At 42.7% G+C, this 16365-nt stretch overlaps 1 protein-coding gene across 1 annotated transcript in view; it reads left to right on the plus strand.

Annotated features, from left to right (window-relative positions):
- The first annotated feature begins 4056 nt into the window (after positions 1-4056).
- Positions 4057-16365, plus strand: part of Dnah3 (dynein axonemal heavy chain 3) — a 163945-nt gene continuing 151636 nt past the window's right edge. Inside the window, exons 1-7 of the mRNA XM_035441306.1 lie at positions 4057-4086; positions 8613-8717; positions 9229-9457; positions 11717-11792; positions 12307-12481; positions 13412-13601; positions 15783-15978. Of these exons, the coding sequence (XP_035297197.1) occupies positions 4057-4086; positions 8613-8717; positions 9229-9457; positions 11717-11792; positions 12307-12481; positions 13412-13601; positions 15783-15978 (1001 nt within the window). The remainder of the gene's footprint in view (positions 4087-8612; positions 8718-9228; positions 9458-11716; positions 11793-12306; positions 12482-13411; positions 13602-15782; positions 15979-16365) is intronic.

Below are 16365 nucleotides of genomic sequence, written 5' to 3' on the forward strand. Positions count from 1 at the left end.
GCGTAAGGGTGCCATCTAGGGGCACCTCTTTGAATTCTCTAATTCTTCCCACCTCCCGCATCCGTTTTTTAAATCAGTAGGTTTTGCTTTTCCTGGAGTGACACTGCCTTTCCTACAATACCTTGTATTTCTCCTTTGGGGGTCAGCATCTCTGTAGCATTGAGAACTTGGCTCTTTATGAACATTCAAAGGATTGATAAAATAAACCCATGTGAAGCCTCTCCTAGGCTTTCCCACCATTTTCTATAGCAATGAACTGAATAATTTTATCTCTTCGTCCCCCAGTGTGATGATATTAGGAGGTGGGGGCCTTTGGGAAGCTATTAAGCAAGAAGATGAAGCCCTTAATTAATATAATGCCTTATAAAGGGGGGAGATGGAAGAGCAGCATACAAAGCTGGCAGTCTAGAATCCTCCCTGTAATCTCACCATGCTGACATTCAGACTTAAGACTTCCATCCTTTAGAACTATGAGAAATGGTGTTTCTTGTTTTTCTTGTTTATTTTGTTTTGCTGTTGTTTTTTTTTAATAAGCCGCTCAGACTGTGGCACTTTGTGATAGTAACCCCTATGAGCTAACACACTTGTTCTAGTTAAGCAATTCTTTTTCAGCCCTCTAAGGTCTAACCTGAGCACTGGCTCTGAAGAATAAGAAATGGAGACAATTCTTCAGCAATGCATTAATCCTAACTGTTACTGAAAGACCCCAACTCAAAACCCAGCCTGATACCCACAAGCATGTATTTGAAAATCACTCTGGACACACACACACACACACACACACACACACACACACACACACACACACAGCTCTGGGAAAAAGAACACATGAAATGGTTGGTTCATGAAGACCAGTCTCTGGAAATTGTTATTATTACTAGTTTCCAAGGAATGCTATTATCCTCAACAACTGTCTGGTTTCTAAAAATTGTTATGGGTTACCCTGCTCCAGAGCACCCACGTATTGAAAATAAGTATAAGTCACTCAGTTCCTGGAAAAATCACTAGCTGTTCCATGGCCTTACAAGTGTAAAAACCAAAATAACATTCCAAACCCCTCGTGGGCAAAATTGTAAGTTCAGTTCCCAACCAATCAGTAAATGACTCATGTATGTTATAGTGAATCAATATGTTGTCACACTCCTGCTTAGTGACCAAAAAGATATAAAAACTGCTTGCTTTGGAAACTCAGATTTATCTCTTCTTAGGAAAAGACCCCAATGCATTGGAATAAAATCATTTTGCTTTTGCATTGAACTTGCATCCTGTGAGTGACTCTGTGGGATTGGTCTCCCCGAAGTTGGACCCCCTTTTGGGCCCAACATTACCAGCCAGAGCCATAATATGACCTAAATACAGCTGGCCTCTCCCCCTAGATTACCAGATTTAGCAACTGAAACTGTAGGACTCTCAGGTAAATTTCTTTTTGAGGTTAACAACCTATAACTTTTTGGTATATGCATGTCTCATATGTATTTGGAACACATTTATTTAAAAAGGTGTTTTGCCTGAAAAAATGCTTCCCTGAAATTCTGAGCTTCCTGGTTATCCTGAGTTTTATATGTCAACCCTAGGGATTTGAAGCTGAAGACAATGAGGGTCTTAAGCTGACATCATTTCTTAAGAATAAACAGAAAAGTGTCCTAAAGGATTAGTTCTCTTTCCCCCTATTTCTTCCCCTTCTTCTCTCTCTCTCTCTCTCTCTCTCTCTCTCTCTCTCTCTCTCTCTTCTCTCTCTGTCCCCCCCCCTTTCCCCATCTCTCTTTCCTCTCTTTGGAGACAGGGTCTCACTTTTAGCCTAGCCTGGCTCTTGTCATTCCTCAGTCTACACATAGGTTTTTAACTAAAGCCATGAGCAGTTCCCATAACCACATTCAAGTCCCAATTTTGCTGTTTACCCATTGGAGCAACTCTAGTCAGGTTGCTTAGTTAGTTAGCTAGTTAGTTAATTTTGTGTCTATATTCCCAAACATAAAAATTGGGAAAATAAGACTTTCTCTTGAATTGTTGAGAAGATAACCTTTATGTGTTGGGCATGAATACCAGCATATCACTTATCAGTAAACACAAAGTCCTCTTGTTTTAATGCCTTTGACCATAACTAGTTTTTAAAGAACATTAAATGTCAGATGAAGACTATCTTGCTACACAAGAGGCCATAAACTCATTAGTAACATGCTCATCTTTTTCTACTCCTCACATACATGGATGAGAGTCTCTCAGATGTACAATTCATCAATACAAAGGGCTGATTATACACTTTATGTTTGTGTGTGTGCTGGGCATCAAATCCAGACCTTGTATGTGATAGTCAAGTGCTTTACTACATTTGAGCCACAACCCAGACTCTCTATTATATTTTATGATAAGAAACATTAGCATAAGGGAGGAGGATGGTCAGGTTATTCTGAAGTGTAAAGAGCCAAATCTTGAACATAAAGTGTGAAAAAAAGGAAACATACTTGGTGCTTTTAAAAGGGATGGAAAATGTTTGTGCCCTGAGCAGGTCTGCGAAAAAACAGTGAAAATGTTTCATACTGTAGCCACTCTGTTAAGACAAGCTAAGGTTGGAAAACTATGTATCTCTGTTTCAGTTTCCAAATAGGAGCATCATGAAGTTAAGGGGGAAACTGGATGAAGAAACAGACAGGCACTGAAGCATCCTGAAAGAGCTTGATAAGTCTAACTTGGTTCTAAGGGAATATTGAAAGCAGCCATGTGATGAGTGCTTTGAGTGTTGGGGCAGTGTTGAATCTTGGGTACTTATATGTAAGTATATGTCCTTGTGCACCTGTAACTATAGTAATGCGCTAGCCACAACATTCATAGCCTGCCCTGGACAGAGAAAATTCTCAAGATGCAAGATTCCTGTGAGAAAGTAGGGAAAGAATGGGGCTGCAGCCCAATTGGAAGAGTTTTCCTAGCATGCATTGCAGCTGATCTTTAGCCTGCATAATAAGCATGGGGATTCACACTTGTAAATACTACCACTAAGGAGGTGGAAACAGATGGTCAGAAGTTCAAGGTTAACTTCAGACCCTGTCTCAAAGTGTGTGTGTGTGTGTGTGTGTGTGTGTGTGTGTGTGTGTGTGTGTGTGTGTGTGTAAGTTACAAGCAAATTAGGATAAATTTATAGTGTGCAAACTGTTTTAGCTGTATTTTCTCATTAAACTCGAAAACAACTCTAATGAGGTGGGTACTCACAATATTACCAGAAAATGGTATAGGATTTGAAAATGAAAGTTGACACTTTCACTTGATACAAGCGTCACATTATTTAATTGCAAAGTATAGAATCTGAGTTAGATCACTCCAACTCTAAACTTGAAGGACTCAACCACCAGCCTGTGTGCCTTTAGACCTCTCCAAGACAATGATCTCTTATTGCTACATACCTGAACCATTCTTCTCAATTTCCCTTCTGACATTAATGCTTCCTGCTGCTCAGCTCAGCCTCCTACAAAGGGAGCCAGCAGGTCAAGTCCAGTCTTGTGTGTAAGCACAGAGGAGGCCCCTCCTCTTAGCAACAGACGCTAAAGCCTAGTTACCCACTACAGGGCCTGGGTACAAACTCTATTACTGTTAAAACTGCTCCAGGAAGAGAGGAAAGAGTCTAGGCTCCCAGGGGTGTTATTTGGGATAGCAAGCTCCCTCTTCTATATATTAATATGTAACAGTGCTTCAATTTTGTCCTCTGCAGAGACATCAGACTGTTCTAGGAAATCCCAAGAATCCTACTGAAAAGAAATGAAGAAAATACTGCAAGGAGTGGGGACTGGAGGAGGACTTCCGGCAGAACACCATGCTACCTCTTCATTCTGTCTTTCTTTCTCTTCCTTTCTGCTGGGGAACTCCCTGGGATACCAAAGTTTATGACCTCAGAGAAACAGCTCTGTGTCAGAGCTTTAGTGTGTCTGAACATTCCACTGCTGGTGTCATCCCTATTCTGCTCTAAAGGATCACAGATTTCAAAGCAGCTGGATGGGAGAGACTGATCCTCAGAGAAACTGAGAACTCCTTATTCCTTCTTTAGTAGGTACAATTAGAGCAGGCACCATGAGCTCCACTGATTGCTCATCTCAGAAGGTAGGTGTGAAGTTTAAGGTATGTTTTTCTGTACTTGTGTCTTCAACATGTGGAGAATTGAGAATGTGGGGGAGGAAGGACATTTCACCCAGAGAGATTGCCATGTTAGATTCCTTTGACATAGAAAGTGTGTTGATCACTTCTTCTTTTTTTTTCAATTTTACTCTGAAATTTTAGGGATAGAGCCTATTGTTCCTTTCCCTTCCCTTCCAACTAAAAGACCACAAACTCCAGCAGGCATGCCCCACCTTTCTGCACATCAGAGGATTCTATTTCGACACAGTCTTGGGGCTGGGGAGATGATGGCTCAGTGGATAAGAGCACAGAATACACAAGCTGGGAGATGATGGCTCAGTGGATAAGAGCATAGACTACACAAGCATGAGAACTTAAATTCATGCCCCAGTACCTATGTTTAAATAGATATGGACACATATAAGCTGTAACCCCTGCACTGGATGGGGGTGAGAGTCAAAGACAGGAGTCACTGGGGCTTACTGGTTTCTGGTTCAGTGAAAAACCCTGTCTCAAAGGAATAAGATGAAAAGTGACAGAGCAGGACATTTGACACCTGCTCTGGCTTCTGCCCATACGTAGGCATGCACACCCACACATACATTAATAATTTGAAAACCAGCCTCAGAAAGGCATAGAGGTGCCTTGTAATTTACCACTTGGGAGGCTGAGGCAAAAGGATTGTGTATCACAAGGCATCTGGTCTACATGGTCTCAAAACAAGAACAACCTTATCAGAAACCAGAGTCTTGGCCCTCACCCTCAAAGACTCAGATCCAGATTTGGAGTGTCAAGGTGGAGCGCCAAGATCTCTATTTTTAACTCAGGGTGGAACGGTTCTGGTATAACAGATCCACACAAGGCATTATGTGCAGTCCGAAATAAACTGTCTAACTGGGTGTGCTGCTTTATGCTAGTAGTCTCCTCACTTGAGAAGCCAAGAAGCTGAGACCAGCCTGAGATGCATAGTAGACTCTACCTTAAAAACAAACTGCCCCAGAGTAATACTTGTGCCAATCCACAAGCAAGAATCTTAGATGAAAAAGCCAAGATGTCAAGACTCAAAGTACCCGCAGGAGCATTTAAAGTAGGAACTTTGTAAAATTAGATCTGTTACATATCCAAGCCCATGCTCTGAAATGAAGACTCCCCAAAATTTACCAAAGATTTAGACATTCATGTTGTTAGCCCACTGTTTTTGCAGAGATAGGATGCTGTTACAGCACTCCCCATGTCCTCCCATCAGGAATTCTCCCTCAGAGAATTCGCCAGAAACAGACAAGAAAACTCTGTTGTGTTTCGGAATTGATTCCTGCCTACATTGCTGTCTTGTACATCATGTTCCTGTGTTCCTGTCCCACAGGCTTCTCTGGATATCTTAGTCTGAGCCCACGAACTAGCTTAAAGATGAATGTGTTTCTGTAGAAGTTCCCATGTTCTGCAAACTGCCTCATGGTTTTTTGTTTTGTTTTGTTTTGTTTTTGTTTTTCATAAACCCAAGAATCGCTTCTTTGTCTGCTTCTGAGATATGGTGTCTTTCTTCTCTGCCCTGTACTTTATTAGTCAGCTGTCTTCACATCCATCACTAGTCCGACCCTTTCTGGGGGTGGGAAGATAGAAGTGTATGTAATTGAGTGTGCCTCACACCTCAGAGGATCTCTAGGTTCAGGCAGCCAGGAAGCCAAGGTAGACACAGTGTTTCCACTGATGGAGATGCTTCTCTTTCTGGTGACTTTGCTGGCTTCTAATTTGCTTTATTTTAAGGCACGTGTTTCCCATGTGAGACAGAGATGAGTGTTGGGAGCTCTAGGCATAAGATGCCTCTCAATTAATGACACTAATGAAAGAGGAGCTCCGGCAAAAGTCTGAGGAAATACTCTTGTCAAACCCTTGGCTCACATGCCATCCTCTAGCCAATCACCATGGCTCGGAAGATGGAGTCATCTGATTGGTCTCATGCCCAGAGCTGGAGGCTAGGATAAGTCATATTATGCCACATGGATCGAAATTGGAATAGACCAGGTTTTCCTACCAGACTGTGTTCTACTTCTGGTGGGAGGATTAACTTCCCAGGTACTGTTGGCAATGAAATCATGTTTAGCCCACAGTAAACAGAAACACAATTACCAAAACTCCTTCCTGATAATGTTAATATCCTCCCTGACTCCACAAGGTCGGGGCTTTTGGGTTTTATTGCTCCTTCCTGCTCTTGTAACTTACTCAAGATGTTCTTCATGGTGGTTTTTGTTTCTCTTTGAATGAAGATTTTTATTTAAAACATATTTTAAAATCTAGGCCAAAGAAGAAATCGCCACTGATCACAAACTCCTCTTGTTTGCAAAGACATGATGCAGACAGCACTAACCTAATCATCAATACATGTCTTATAGCTGGGACCTTGAGGAAAATAATGGATGCTTTCATATCTTTGAAAGCACCCTTGCCATATTGTTATTCTTTGATTGTTATTGTGCCTGCTTTGGATGACCAGATCCATTTCCAGTTGGTTCTGGGGTTATTCCTGTTCTGTTCCCCCATTGATGCAAATCTGGCATGAATTTCAGTCATAAAAGAGGGAAGTCTTAAAGATAATGGGTTAACTCTCAGGTCCTTGAGGTTGAGGTTGAAAACAAAGAGGCTACAAGTGATTTATTCCAGCATATTAAAGCTGGGTATGATGGTTCATGACTTTGGAGGCTGAGATAGGAAGATTCCGAGTTTGTGGCCAGGCTGAGTTATGAGTCCCTATCTCAAAAAAATCAATAATTCAACAATAAAAAAAATAAGTCAGTATACCAAGTTCTGTAAGTTGAAAAAAAAACAAGGTGATTAGTTCTCAAGAGCATCAGTCTTGAGGTGGGGACCAAGCAGCTCTACTCTGAATAAAAAATATCCATTGGCCACCATCAGTAGCAGTACCCGAGAAACACTGAATTGGGCTGTGAGATCAGAGAACCCAGTCCATGTTTTCAAAGATCTCAAGCTTAAAGTACATCTACAATCATGACTTTACATGTTCTCTTTATTTTGTGGTCCCATGACCTTCCTGGAGTAATTTGCCATGTAAAGGGTTCTTGCCATTCCTGACATTTCTGGAGTGAAAGGTAATACACATTTAAAAGCTACTGCCCTAGAAGATAAGTTTGCCTCTTGTGTGTCTGAGACGTGTTACATACCATTCTGGTTCTTGGTTTGATCAGCTAGAATGGAGCTACCACCCACCCCACCCCACCTCCCCAAAAAAGTTCTTTAAGGTTTTGTATGCCTGACATACAATCATTTGGAGTTTGGGTAGACAGCATTGCATATTTAATGATACAGGATCTCCAGGGGAGTTAATGGAGGTCAGGGTTTATCAGTGAGGGGTTAGTTAGATTTGGTGATTCTTGGATAATAGGGAATCCTATGCTACTCTTCCCACCCCAGCCTGCACCAGCAATCTTGCATGCCATAATTTGCAGACCCATGTAAATAAAATCTCTATCACAAAGTCCAAAGACAGAACCAACAATGGCCTTTTGAAAATCCTTCAAATGATTTTGAAAGAGCAGCAGAACCTTCCATCAATACAGCATGTCTCTACCACAGCCTCAGATAAAATGCTTGTCTTCCACTAAGGGGATGAGTCTTCAGACAAAAACCTCATGCAATACTGTTCAGCCTACAGATACTTTCAGCTCTGTTCAGGAGAGGCACATGGGAACTGAGAGTGACTGTGGAATATAAAAGTTCATCTCCATCTGATGCTCACACCCAAATGTATACTCACTGATGAAAGGTGACTTTCACACCCATGTTTTTAAAGGGAAATCACAGAGAGTTGCTTATATGCTTAAGTTAAACATACATGAGATGCCAAGCCATTGCCTGACTTTCTGTATGTTTCTTAAGCAAAATTTTGTATATGTGAAATGCACGGATCAATTTTTAGAAGCTATCCACTTTGCGGGCCCAACAAGATTGCTCAGCAGGTGAAGGCGCTTGTCCTGCAAGCTTGGTGATATGGGTTCAATCCCTAAAATTCACATAAAAATGAAAGTAGAGAATCAATTCTACAAAATTGTTCACTGATCTCCAACACACAACATGCCCCGTGGTACACACACCCACATTATGCACACACACACATACACACACACACACACACACACACACACACACACACACACACACAAATACTAATACTGCTAATAATAATGAATGAATAAAAATAAAAGAAGTTCACTTTTAATCCTATCCAGGATTGGGTAGGAAACACACTCAAAACTTGGCTTTTCCTGAAGGGCAGGAAAATAAGCAGATTGTCTGTTAAGGAAAAGCCAAAGAGGAGGTGCTGCAGACCAGACAGACTGATGATTTAAAAATGGAAACATTCAGGTATAATGGATAGAGGGGCCTGAGCAGCACTGTGTGCATAAGACTCCAGAGAACCTCTGCAGTTCTCACCTTCTCTACAGGCCCAGAAATCTCTCCCAATTCCTAAAGAGAGGCTTTGTTCCCATTTCCCATAGATTGACAAAAAGGACTCCATCCATCACATGAGTCACTCCCAGATGAGGCCAGAGCTGCCTCCCCTGCCTGTGTCTGCAAATGAGGAGCCATCTGACCTCTATCAGGTTAGTACCTATGGCTGCGGAGAAGACCTGTGGAACATACGTGTAGGTATTCATTTGGCTTCTAGTGAATGCAAACAGTCTTGGCAAGGGAAACAAATAGCTCTCGTCATTTTGTCATCAGAAAACAGTACTGCTATATGAGAACAGAGGTTCGTGTTAGATAAAGGTATGTTTGCATCTGGCCTTGCCATTTGCCCACTGTGTTATAGAACTCCACTTCAGCATCTTCACTTGTAAAATGAGAGTAGTTACATGTCTCTCACCACTATGTCTATAAAGAATAAACGTTTATTTCCCCCTAACTCTTGGGTGTTGAATGACAGCTCTTTTCCTTGGCTTCATAAATCTTCCACTGGGCAGAGAAGTGTCCATGCACAAAGTATTTCCCCAGGTGTGTGGAATATAGACACACAGCTTACAAGCATGCGAGAAACTTCATCTCGGTGGGAGCAGAGTTCAGGCTCACAGAGATATCTCTGACCATGTCTCCTTTACATTATTCTCCTTGCAGACTGTCATGTCTCATAGCTTTTATCCCCCCTTGATGCAACGTACATCCTGGACCCTGGCTGTGCCCTTCAAAGAACAGGACTGCCACCGTGGACCCAGTGACGCCATTGGCAACAACTATTCCTTGAAGGCCCGAGACATGAAGCTGAAAGACCTGCTGAGGGTCTATCAACCCGTCACCATCAATGTCCCTAGGGACAAGACCAGTCTGGGACAACCATTAGGTACTTGTGATAATATGCCATATTTTGTGCAGAACAGGGCTTTGAAGTGAAGCTTCTACTCCTGGGTTTTCATCTTGGTTCTGCCTTTCGTTGAACCTAATGGCTTCATAGAGCCTCACTCAATCCGCCTATGAAGTGAAAATTACTGTAATGGCTAAAGTTTATGCATCATTTGAAAACACCTCACATATTACCCCAAAATGCCATGACTTAAGTCAAATCCTATTCATCTTCCCTCTGTTTCTACTGGAGAGATTTCTGTATTTGATTTAGTTGGGTAGTTCAAGCTCAAGATCTCTCATAATCATGCAATCAAGGTGCAACCAAGACCATAGTCATTTAAATACACAGGAAACGATCCTCTTCTAGTCTTGTACACAATCTGGAGTTCTTGTTGGCTGTTGGTCATGACAGTGCCTTGCCACATGGCCTCTCCATAGGGTAGCTTAAACCATGGCTTCCAAATTCTACTGGAGTCAACAAAAGAAGAAGCAAGACAAAGCCTCGGGAACCCCAGAAGATTTTTAAAAATTAACCTTAGAACTGACATCACTTTTACCATAGTCTGTTTGCTAAAAATGAATCACCAGGTTCAGCTTCACATCAAACTCCTATCAAGGAGTAGGGATCATGGGAGGGGGTCCATTTTGGAGGCTGTTTACCACAGTATCTTACAGACATTAACTGTTTTTCATCCCACCAAATATACATATATTTGCTTACAGAACCCTTTTGTGATTTTTGTTAGACCCACTTTGGGGCCACTTTGTTCTCTATCTCAAACCCCTCCCTATTTTGCACTCTCCCCTCTGTGACATAAGTGAATTCCTCAGCTGTTATTTTCCAATTCACTAATTTTTCTCTTCAATTCTGTTCAGTATTGGATACATCATGTCTAAAGAAGTGCTGGGTTTGTTGCTGTTTGGTTGGTTGGTGTGTGTGTGTTTGTATCCTAGTTTTATTTTTGTTGCTGTGATTAAAACACCCTAAACAAAAGAATTTGGAAGAAGAAAAGGCTTGTAATTCCAGATTACAGTCCACTATGATGGGGAAGTCAAGGCAATAACTAAGAGCATTACATTCACAGTCAGAACAAAGAGAATAAAACATGGATCCTTGCCTGATACACACTCGGCTAACTTTCTCTACTCTGATACAGGTTTGGACCAGCCTTTGAAATGGTACTATCCATCTTCAGGGCCGGTCTTCCCACTCCTGTTAACAATCAAGACAACCTCCACAGACAAGTCCACAGGCCAGCCTGATCTAGATAATTCCCCATTAAGACTGTACTCCAGGTGATTCTAGGCAGTTTCATCTTGACAGTTAAAACTAACCAGCAGAGGTTGCAGCATCTTTCCATTTTCAGAATTCTAATAGTGTCTATTGTGATCCTCCCCCATTTCTTATTCTGTTTTTATGGTGCTAGCCCTAAGAATATCATTTGGAGGATTCCTTGAAGTAGCCCTCATTGGTGTTGCTTGTTGGTTAAATACACATGCATGTCTCTAGGATGTTATATTTGCATATTACTGTTTCAAGGACACAGAGCAAACATTAAATAACCAGTGTACCATATCTCACCTAGAAACTTATGCTTGATGTCCTAATTGCTAATACCATGATTCTTGCTTAAGCCTGTTTGAATTTCTGTAACAGAGTGCATAATTTTGGTAGCTTATAAACAATAGAAATATCTTAATCACATTCTGGAAATTGGAAAGTCTAAGGCCAAAAAAAGCAACAAATTCAGTATGTGAAGAGGTCTTATCCTGGTTTAGAAATTCTGTATCCTTTTATTTTTCTTTTAATTAAATTTTTTTCTTACAATACATTTTGACCATTCCCCTCCCTCATCCTCCCAGATCCTCCTTACCTCCCTACCCATCCAACTCTTCATATTTTCTATCTCTCAAAACAAACCGGGCGGTGGTGGTGCACACCTTTAATCCCAGCACTCAGGAGGCAGAGGCAGGTGGATCTCTGTGAGTTCAAGGCCAGTTTGTTCTACAGAGTGTGTGCCAGGACAGGCTCCAAGGCTACACAGAAAAGCCCTGTCTTGAAAAACCAAAACAAACAGAGAATCAAAACAAAGAAAAAACCAATAACACAAAAATAACAAGACAAAACACACCCAACACCCTGCCCTGCCATGTCCATTCCCCTTAACATTCTCCCAGACCATCCCCAAGGGTCATATCCTAGCAGTCAGAGAATTGCTCAAGACTTCCCATCCCTGACGTCTTTCTTTCTTCACTCTCACAGTACCGAAATCCTCATCAGAGCCCAGTAAGAAGAAAATGAAGTTCTCCTTGAAAGTCAAGGAGGATAGTACCACCGGGTAAGGTGTCACTATGGCGTCATGGAATAGAGAAGACTGAACTGAGCCAAGTCATATTCTGAAAAGCTGGGAGGTGGTGCATGCCTTTAATCCCAGTACTCAGGAGGCAGAGGCAGGCAGATCTCCGTGAGTTCAAGGCCAGCTTGGTCTACATAGTGAGTTTCAGGACAGCCAGATACATGGAGAAACCCTGTCTCCAATAATTTAAAAAAAAAAAAAAGCAAGTCATATTCTGCTTCTTGGTTTCAACACATTGTTAAACACCTGGTAGTTCATTTTCTCCCCACCAATCTTTCAAGGCTCTACATGAAAGGAAGTTAATGAGCTGAGTAAAGCCAGTGTTCACATCATGTGAAGTATTACGCATGTGGGTAATCTAAGGTGCATAAATTAGATGTCACTAGATGTCAAAATAGAGAAGGGATTCCCTTGCAATCCTCAGATTAGGAAAAGTAGATCTGACAAAATATGCCTCTGTGGGACCCCTACGAGTGAAACTGTACCAACCTTTCAGGATACCAGGGGCCTGCAAACACGCGTCCTCTTTGCCCATGAAGTGTGACATGGACTTGTGGTTGGCCCACCCAGGAAGCAGACCAATGAGTCCAGAACAACAAATGGATGTGATGTTGCAAGAGGAGATGGAAATAGAAAGTAAAGAGAAAAAGCCATCTGAGTTAGACTTGGAGGTACTTTCTTATTGTGGCCCCCAGCTTGGTAGATTTCCCCTGTCTGTAAACCCCAGAGCATGGTGGGTAAGAGTATACATTTTGAATCACTTGCTGTCTGAGTGATTTAAAGCAACGAGTGATAGAGTTACCTGGGGTGTTAAAAGAGCACTAAAGTGGCTGGGCATTGGCGGCGCACGCCTTTAATCCCAGCACTCAGGAGGCAGAGGCAGGCGGATCTCTGTGAGTTCGAGGCCAGCCTGGTCTCCAAAGCGAGTGCCAGGATAGGCTCCAAAGAGAAACCCTGTCTCGAAAAAGAATACTAAAGCCCAGACTATCCACAGACCACTGACTGAGGAGTCCCATGTGTCTGTGTGATTGTTTGCTCTATTTGAGGGGAAGGGGCATGTGGAGGTGCAGAGCTTAGACACTGGTACTTGTGAAGTCCCTGGTACACAGTCTACCACGTGGCAGCCCATGGTGGGGGGATGGGGTAAGGGTAGGAGGGAGAGAGTGGCCAAAATTTGCAAAACAAGAAAGCCACCCAATTAAATCTGAATTTCAGATAAATAATGAAGATGACTTTTGTATGTGAGTAAACAATTGTGTTCTGTAGTTTTTCTGGCAACCCTATCAATCATAAGCAGAATGCAGCCTGTGGTGTGTTCTGAAAATGGGGGAAATCCCTAAGGAGGAAGATCTTCAACTCCCCTTAGGAAAACTAAAATACTCAGACCTGAGCAGCTGTCTTCTCCATCATTGTGTAGAACCTGCCTGTGACTGTGTCACGGGCAATGTGTGTGAAGTGACTGTCCTTGAAAGCATGGTGGCAAGGGACAAAAGCATGGATAGCTGCTGTGTGAAATGGGGCCCTCTGCTGCTTGGCTGGTGGGTGGAACAGGTGGGCAGAGCCACTCGGTGGTGACCTTTTTCTTGCTTTGTTTATGGAAGAGATATTATTACTACTTGACCAACGGCATCCGAAAAGACATGATTGCCCCCGAGGACGAGGAGGTGATGGTGCGAATTTACAAGCTGATTCCTAAGGTGCTGCTGGCAACCCCAGGCCTGGAACCCCTGCAGGTCTCGCTTAGGTCTGAGAAGGAAAACGACTATTACTTTAGCCTCATGAAAAGCATCGGTAAGGCTGGGCTGAAGTGGGCACGGAGCTTCTATGCAGGTCACTGTCTTTCCTTAGTGTCTCAGTCGCTCCATTGTTGCTGTTGATGAGACAGCCAGAGAAATCAGCTCAAAGGAGGAATGGTTCATTTTGTCTCTCGGTTTCCCAGGTCTGGGGACTTGAGCAGCTACCTCCATTGCTTTGGGGTTTCGATGGAGCAGAATATCACAGCAGGGGGATGTGGTGTCATCTGTGCTGTTTACCCCATCCAGTCGCCTCTGGAAACATCCCCAAAGACACACCCAGGAGTGTACCATACTAATCTCTCAGGCATCGTTCAATCCAATCAAACTGACACTCAAGATGAACCATGACATGGCCATTTATCATTCACCACCCTGGCTACACTGAACTCACCCCAAAATACCATGTAACTTTTAGTTCAAATGTCTCCCCATCCTCTATTTCATCACTACTGTTTCCCTTTGAACTAACCACCTTTGCACAGGCACACTGGTACAGAGCTTGTTAAGAAGCAGATTCTGGTTTAGTGGGTGTGCAGCTTGGGTAAAGCCCAAGATTCAGCATGAATGGCAAGCTTCAGGTGACTCAGATATGGTAGACATACATTCCACTGTGGGTACCCACACTTCAAAATGTAGCTCAAGTCCTGCCCCTTCTCCTAAGAGGTTTTCCTCTGCTCCCCTGTGCAGTCCTAGCCCCTCAGCTTTCAGCTCCTCCTGGCTTACAAGCCCTGCTGTGCCTCTGTTTCTCTGCTGTTGTCCACTCACATGTGTGGCTTTTGACTCCTTATTTTAGACCAGTAGCTTTTGGATAGTGGTGGGTGTACCACTGCTCCTTTGTCCCCCTCTGTCCTAAGCCCAGTGTCTTGTATATACAGTAGATCACACTGGGAAGCATTTAATGGTAGGTGAAATGAGAGAGAAAGAAGAAGGGTGATCCTGTTATTTTTCTGCCTGTTATCCCAACCTTTACCAAAATGTCTAGCTATTTCTGTTTTCCTAACTTTCTAATGAGGTCAGTGTAATATTTTTGTCTGTTGTCACACAGAACCCATCTCTTATACTTTTGGTTATGAGCCTAGCCTTTAACAGCTGAGCCATCTCTCCAGCCCCAGAACCCATCTCTAAGAATAAAAATGTAAAGTCTTTTGCTTCTAGCTCCACCTTGCTTTCCAGCCATAGACCTTCAGTGTCACCATTTGTACCAGAGCATAGCTCACAGTTCCTTGAGCAGACTGACACTTTACTCCCACACACAACATTTCATCTGTCCCCAGTGTTCTTCTAATAAACTCACATTCATTCTTCATGGTGCACCATAAGAATGTGGGGACCCTACAAAGATTTTATCAATCTTGCTTTCCTAATAAAACAAAAACAAAAACAAAACCACATTTGCTGTCTAAGTTTCCATTTATAAGCATCTGGTGCTGCTTACTGTATTGATTTATGTTTGTATAATTACCTTGGCGAGAGAAGTCAATTAATCACAAATGAAGTACCATATCAGCAAATGTGGTATCTTGTTCATGGTCTAACAAATAAAGCTTGCCTGAAGATCAGAGTGCAAAGTTAGCCACACTAGTCAGCCATAGAGGCCAGTCAATGGTGGCACACACCTTTAATCTAAACAGCCACTCTAGTTAGCCATAGAAACTGGGCAGTGGTGGTGCACGTTTCTAATCCCAGAACTAGAGAGGAATATGAGGCAGGTTGAGACAGGAGTGCCGTGTGTTCAGTCTGCAGTCATGCTGAGGACAGGATTGCCCCTTTCGGTCTGAGCCTTGGTAGAAGTGCGGACTCTAATGGATGGCTGCTTTGCTTCTCTGATCTTTCAGCTTTTCCCCCTTAATATCTGTCTCTGAGTTTTTATTATTTGTATTACAAGCAGATGCTGATGCACTGTTACAGGAAAAGTAAGACTAACCCTCAGAATCCAAGTACTCTATACTGCTAAATCACACTCCTTCCTTCAAGTGAAGTATCTTCAGAAAGAAAACAACTTATACCAACAAAGTACTTCCCTAATTAAGTCACACCCAGTGGATTACCCCTGACCTGGCCAATGAGGAGGCATTTCCAAGTGTAAATGGACAGAGACTCATTTCCATTCTAAGTGTACAGGAGCTAGGATGTTTAAAGACCCTGCCTAATCAGGTGTCCCCTCTCTTCATTCTAGTTGATTACATCCTCATGGACCCAATGGAGAAGAAAAGGCTGTTCATCGAGAGCATCCCTCGATTGTTTCCTCACAGAGTGATCCGGGCCCCTGTGCCCTGGCACAATGTCTACCAGAGCGCCAAGAAGTGGAATGAGGAGCATTTGCACACAGTGAACCCCATGATGTACAACCTCAAGGAACTTTGGTTTGCAGAGTAAGACCTGGCCCCTGACCTTTGGGTTCCTTTCTTTATTGTTCAACACATAAATGACTCTCTTTAGTATGGTGCAATGACAGTAGTTCTTGTTCTGCAGCAGAGTGGGCCCATCAAAGATCCGAGACAAAAAGTGTGTGGGTTGTAAATGTGAACCTACCTATAGGTATAAGGAGCTCTCCTTTGCATTCCCCAAATAGATTTCCACTGTCTGTAAACCCCAGAGCATGGTGGGTAAGAGTATACATTTTGAGTCATTAAGTTCCTGTCCAAATCTCAGCTCTGCTTTGTAAGTAGATGGGTGTGCTGCCTCCTATCTCTGGGCCTTGCTTTCTTGGTCTCCCAGGTTGAAATAATAACAGTTCCTACTTCAGAGGGATATTAAGG

The sequence above is a fragment of the Cricetulus griseus genome, chromosome 3 (genome assembly GCF_003668045.3).
Source record: "Cricetulus griseus strain 17A/GY chromosome 3, alternate assembly CriGri-PICRH-1.0, whole genome shotgun sequence".
NCBI classification, from domain to species: domain Eukaryota; kingdom Metazoa; phylum Chordata; class Mammalia; order Rodentia; family Cricetidae; genus Cricetulus; species Cricetulus griseus.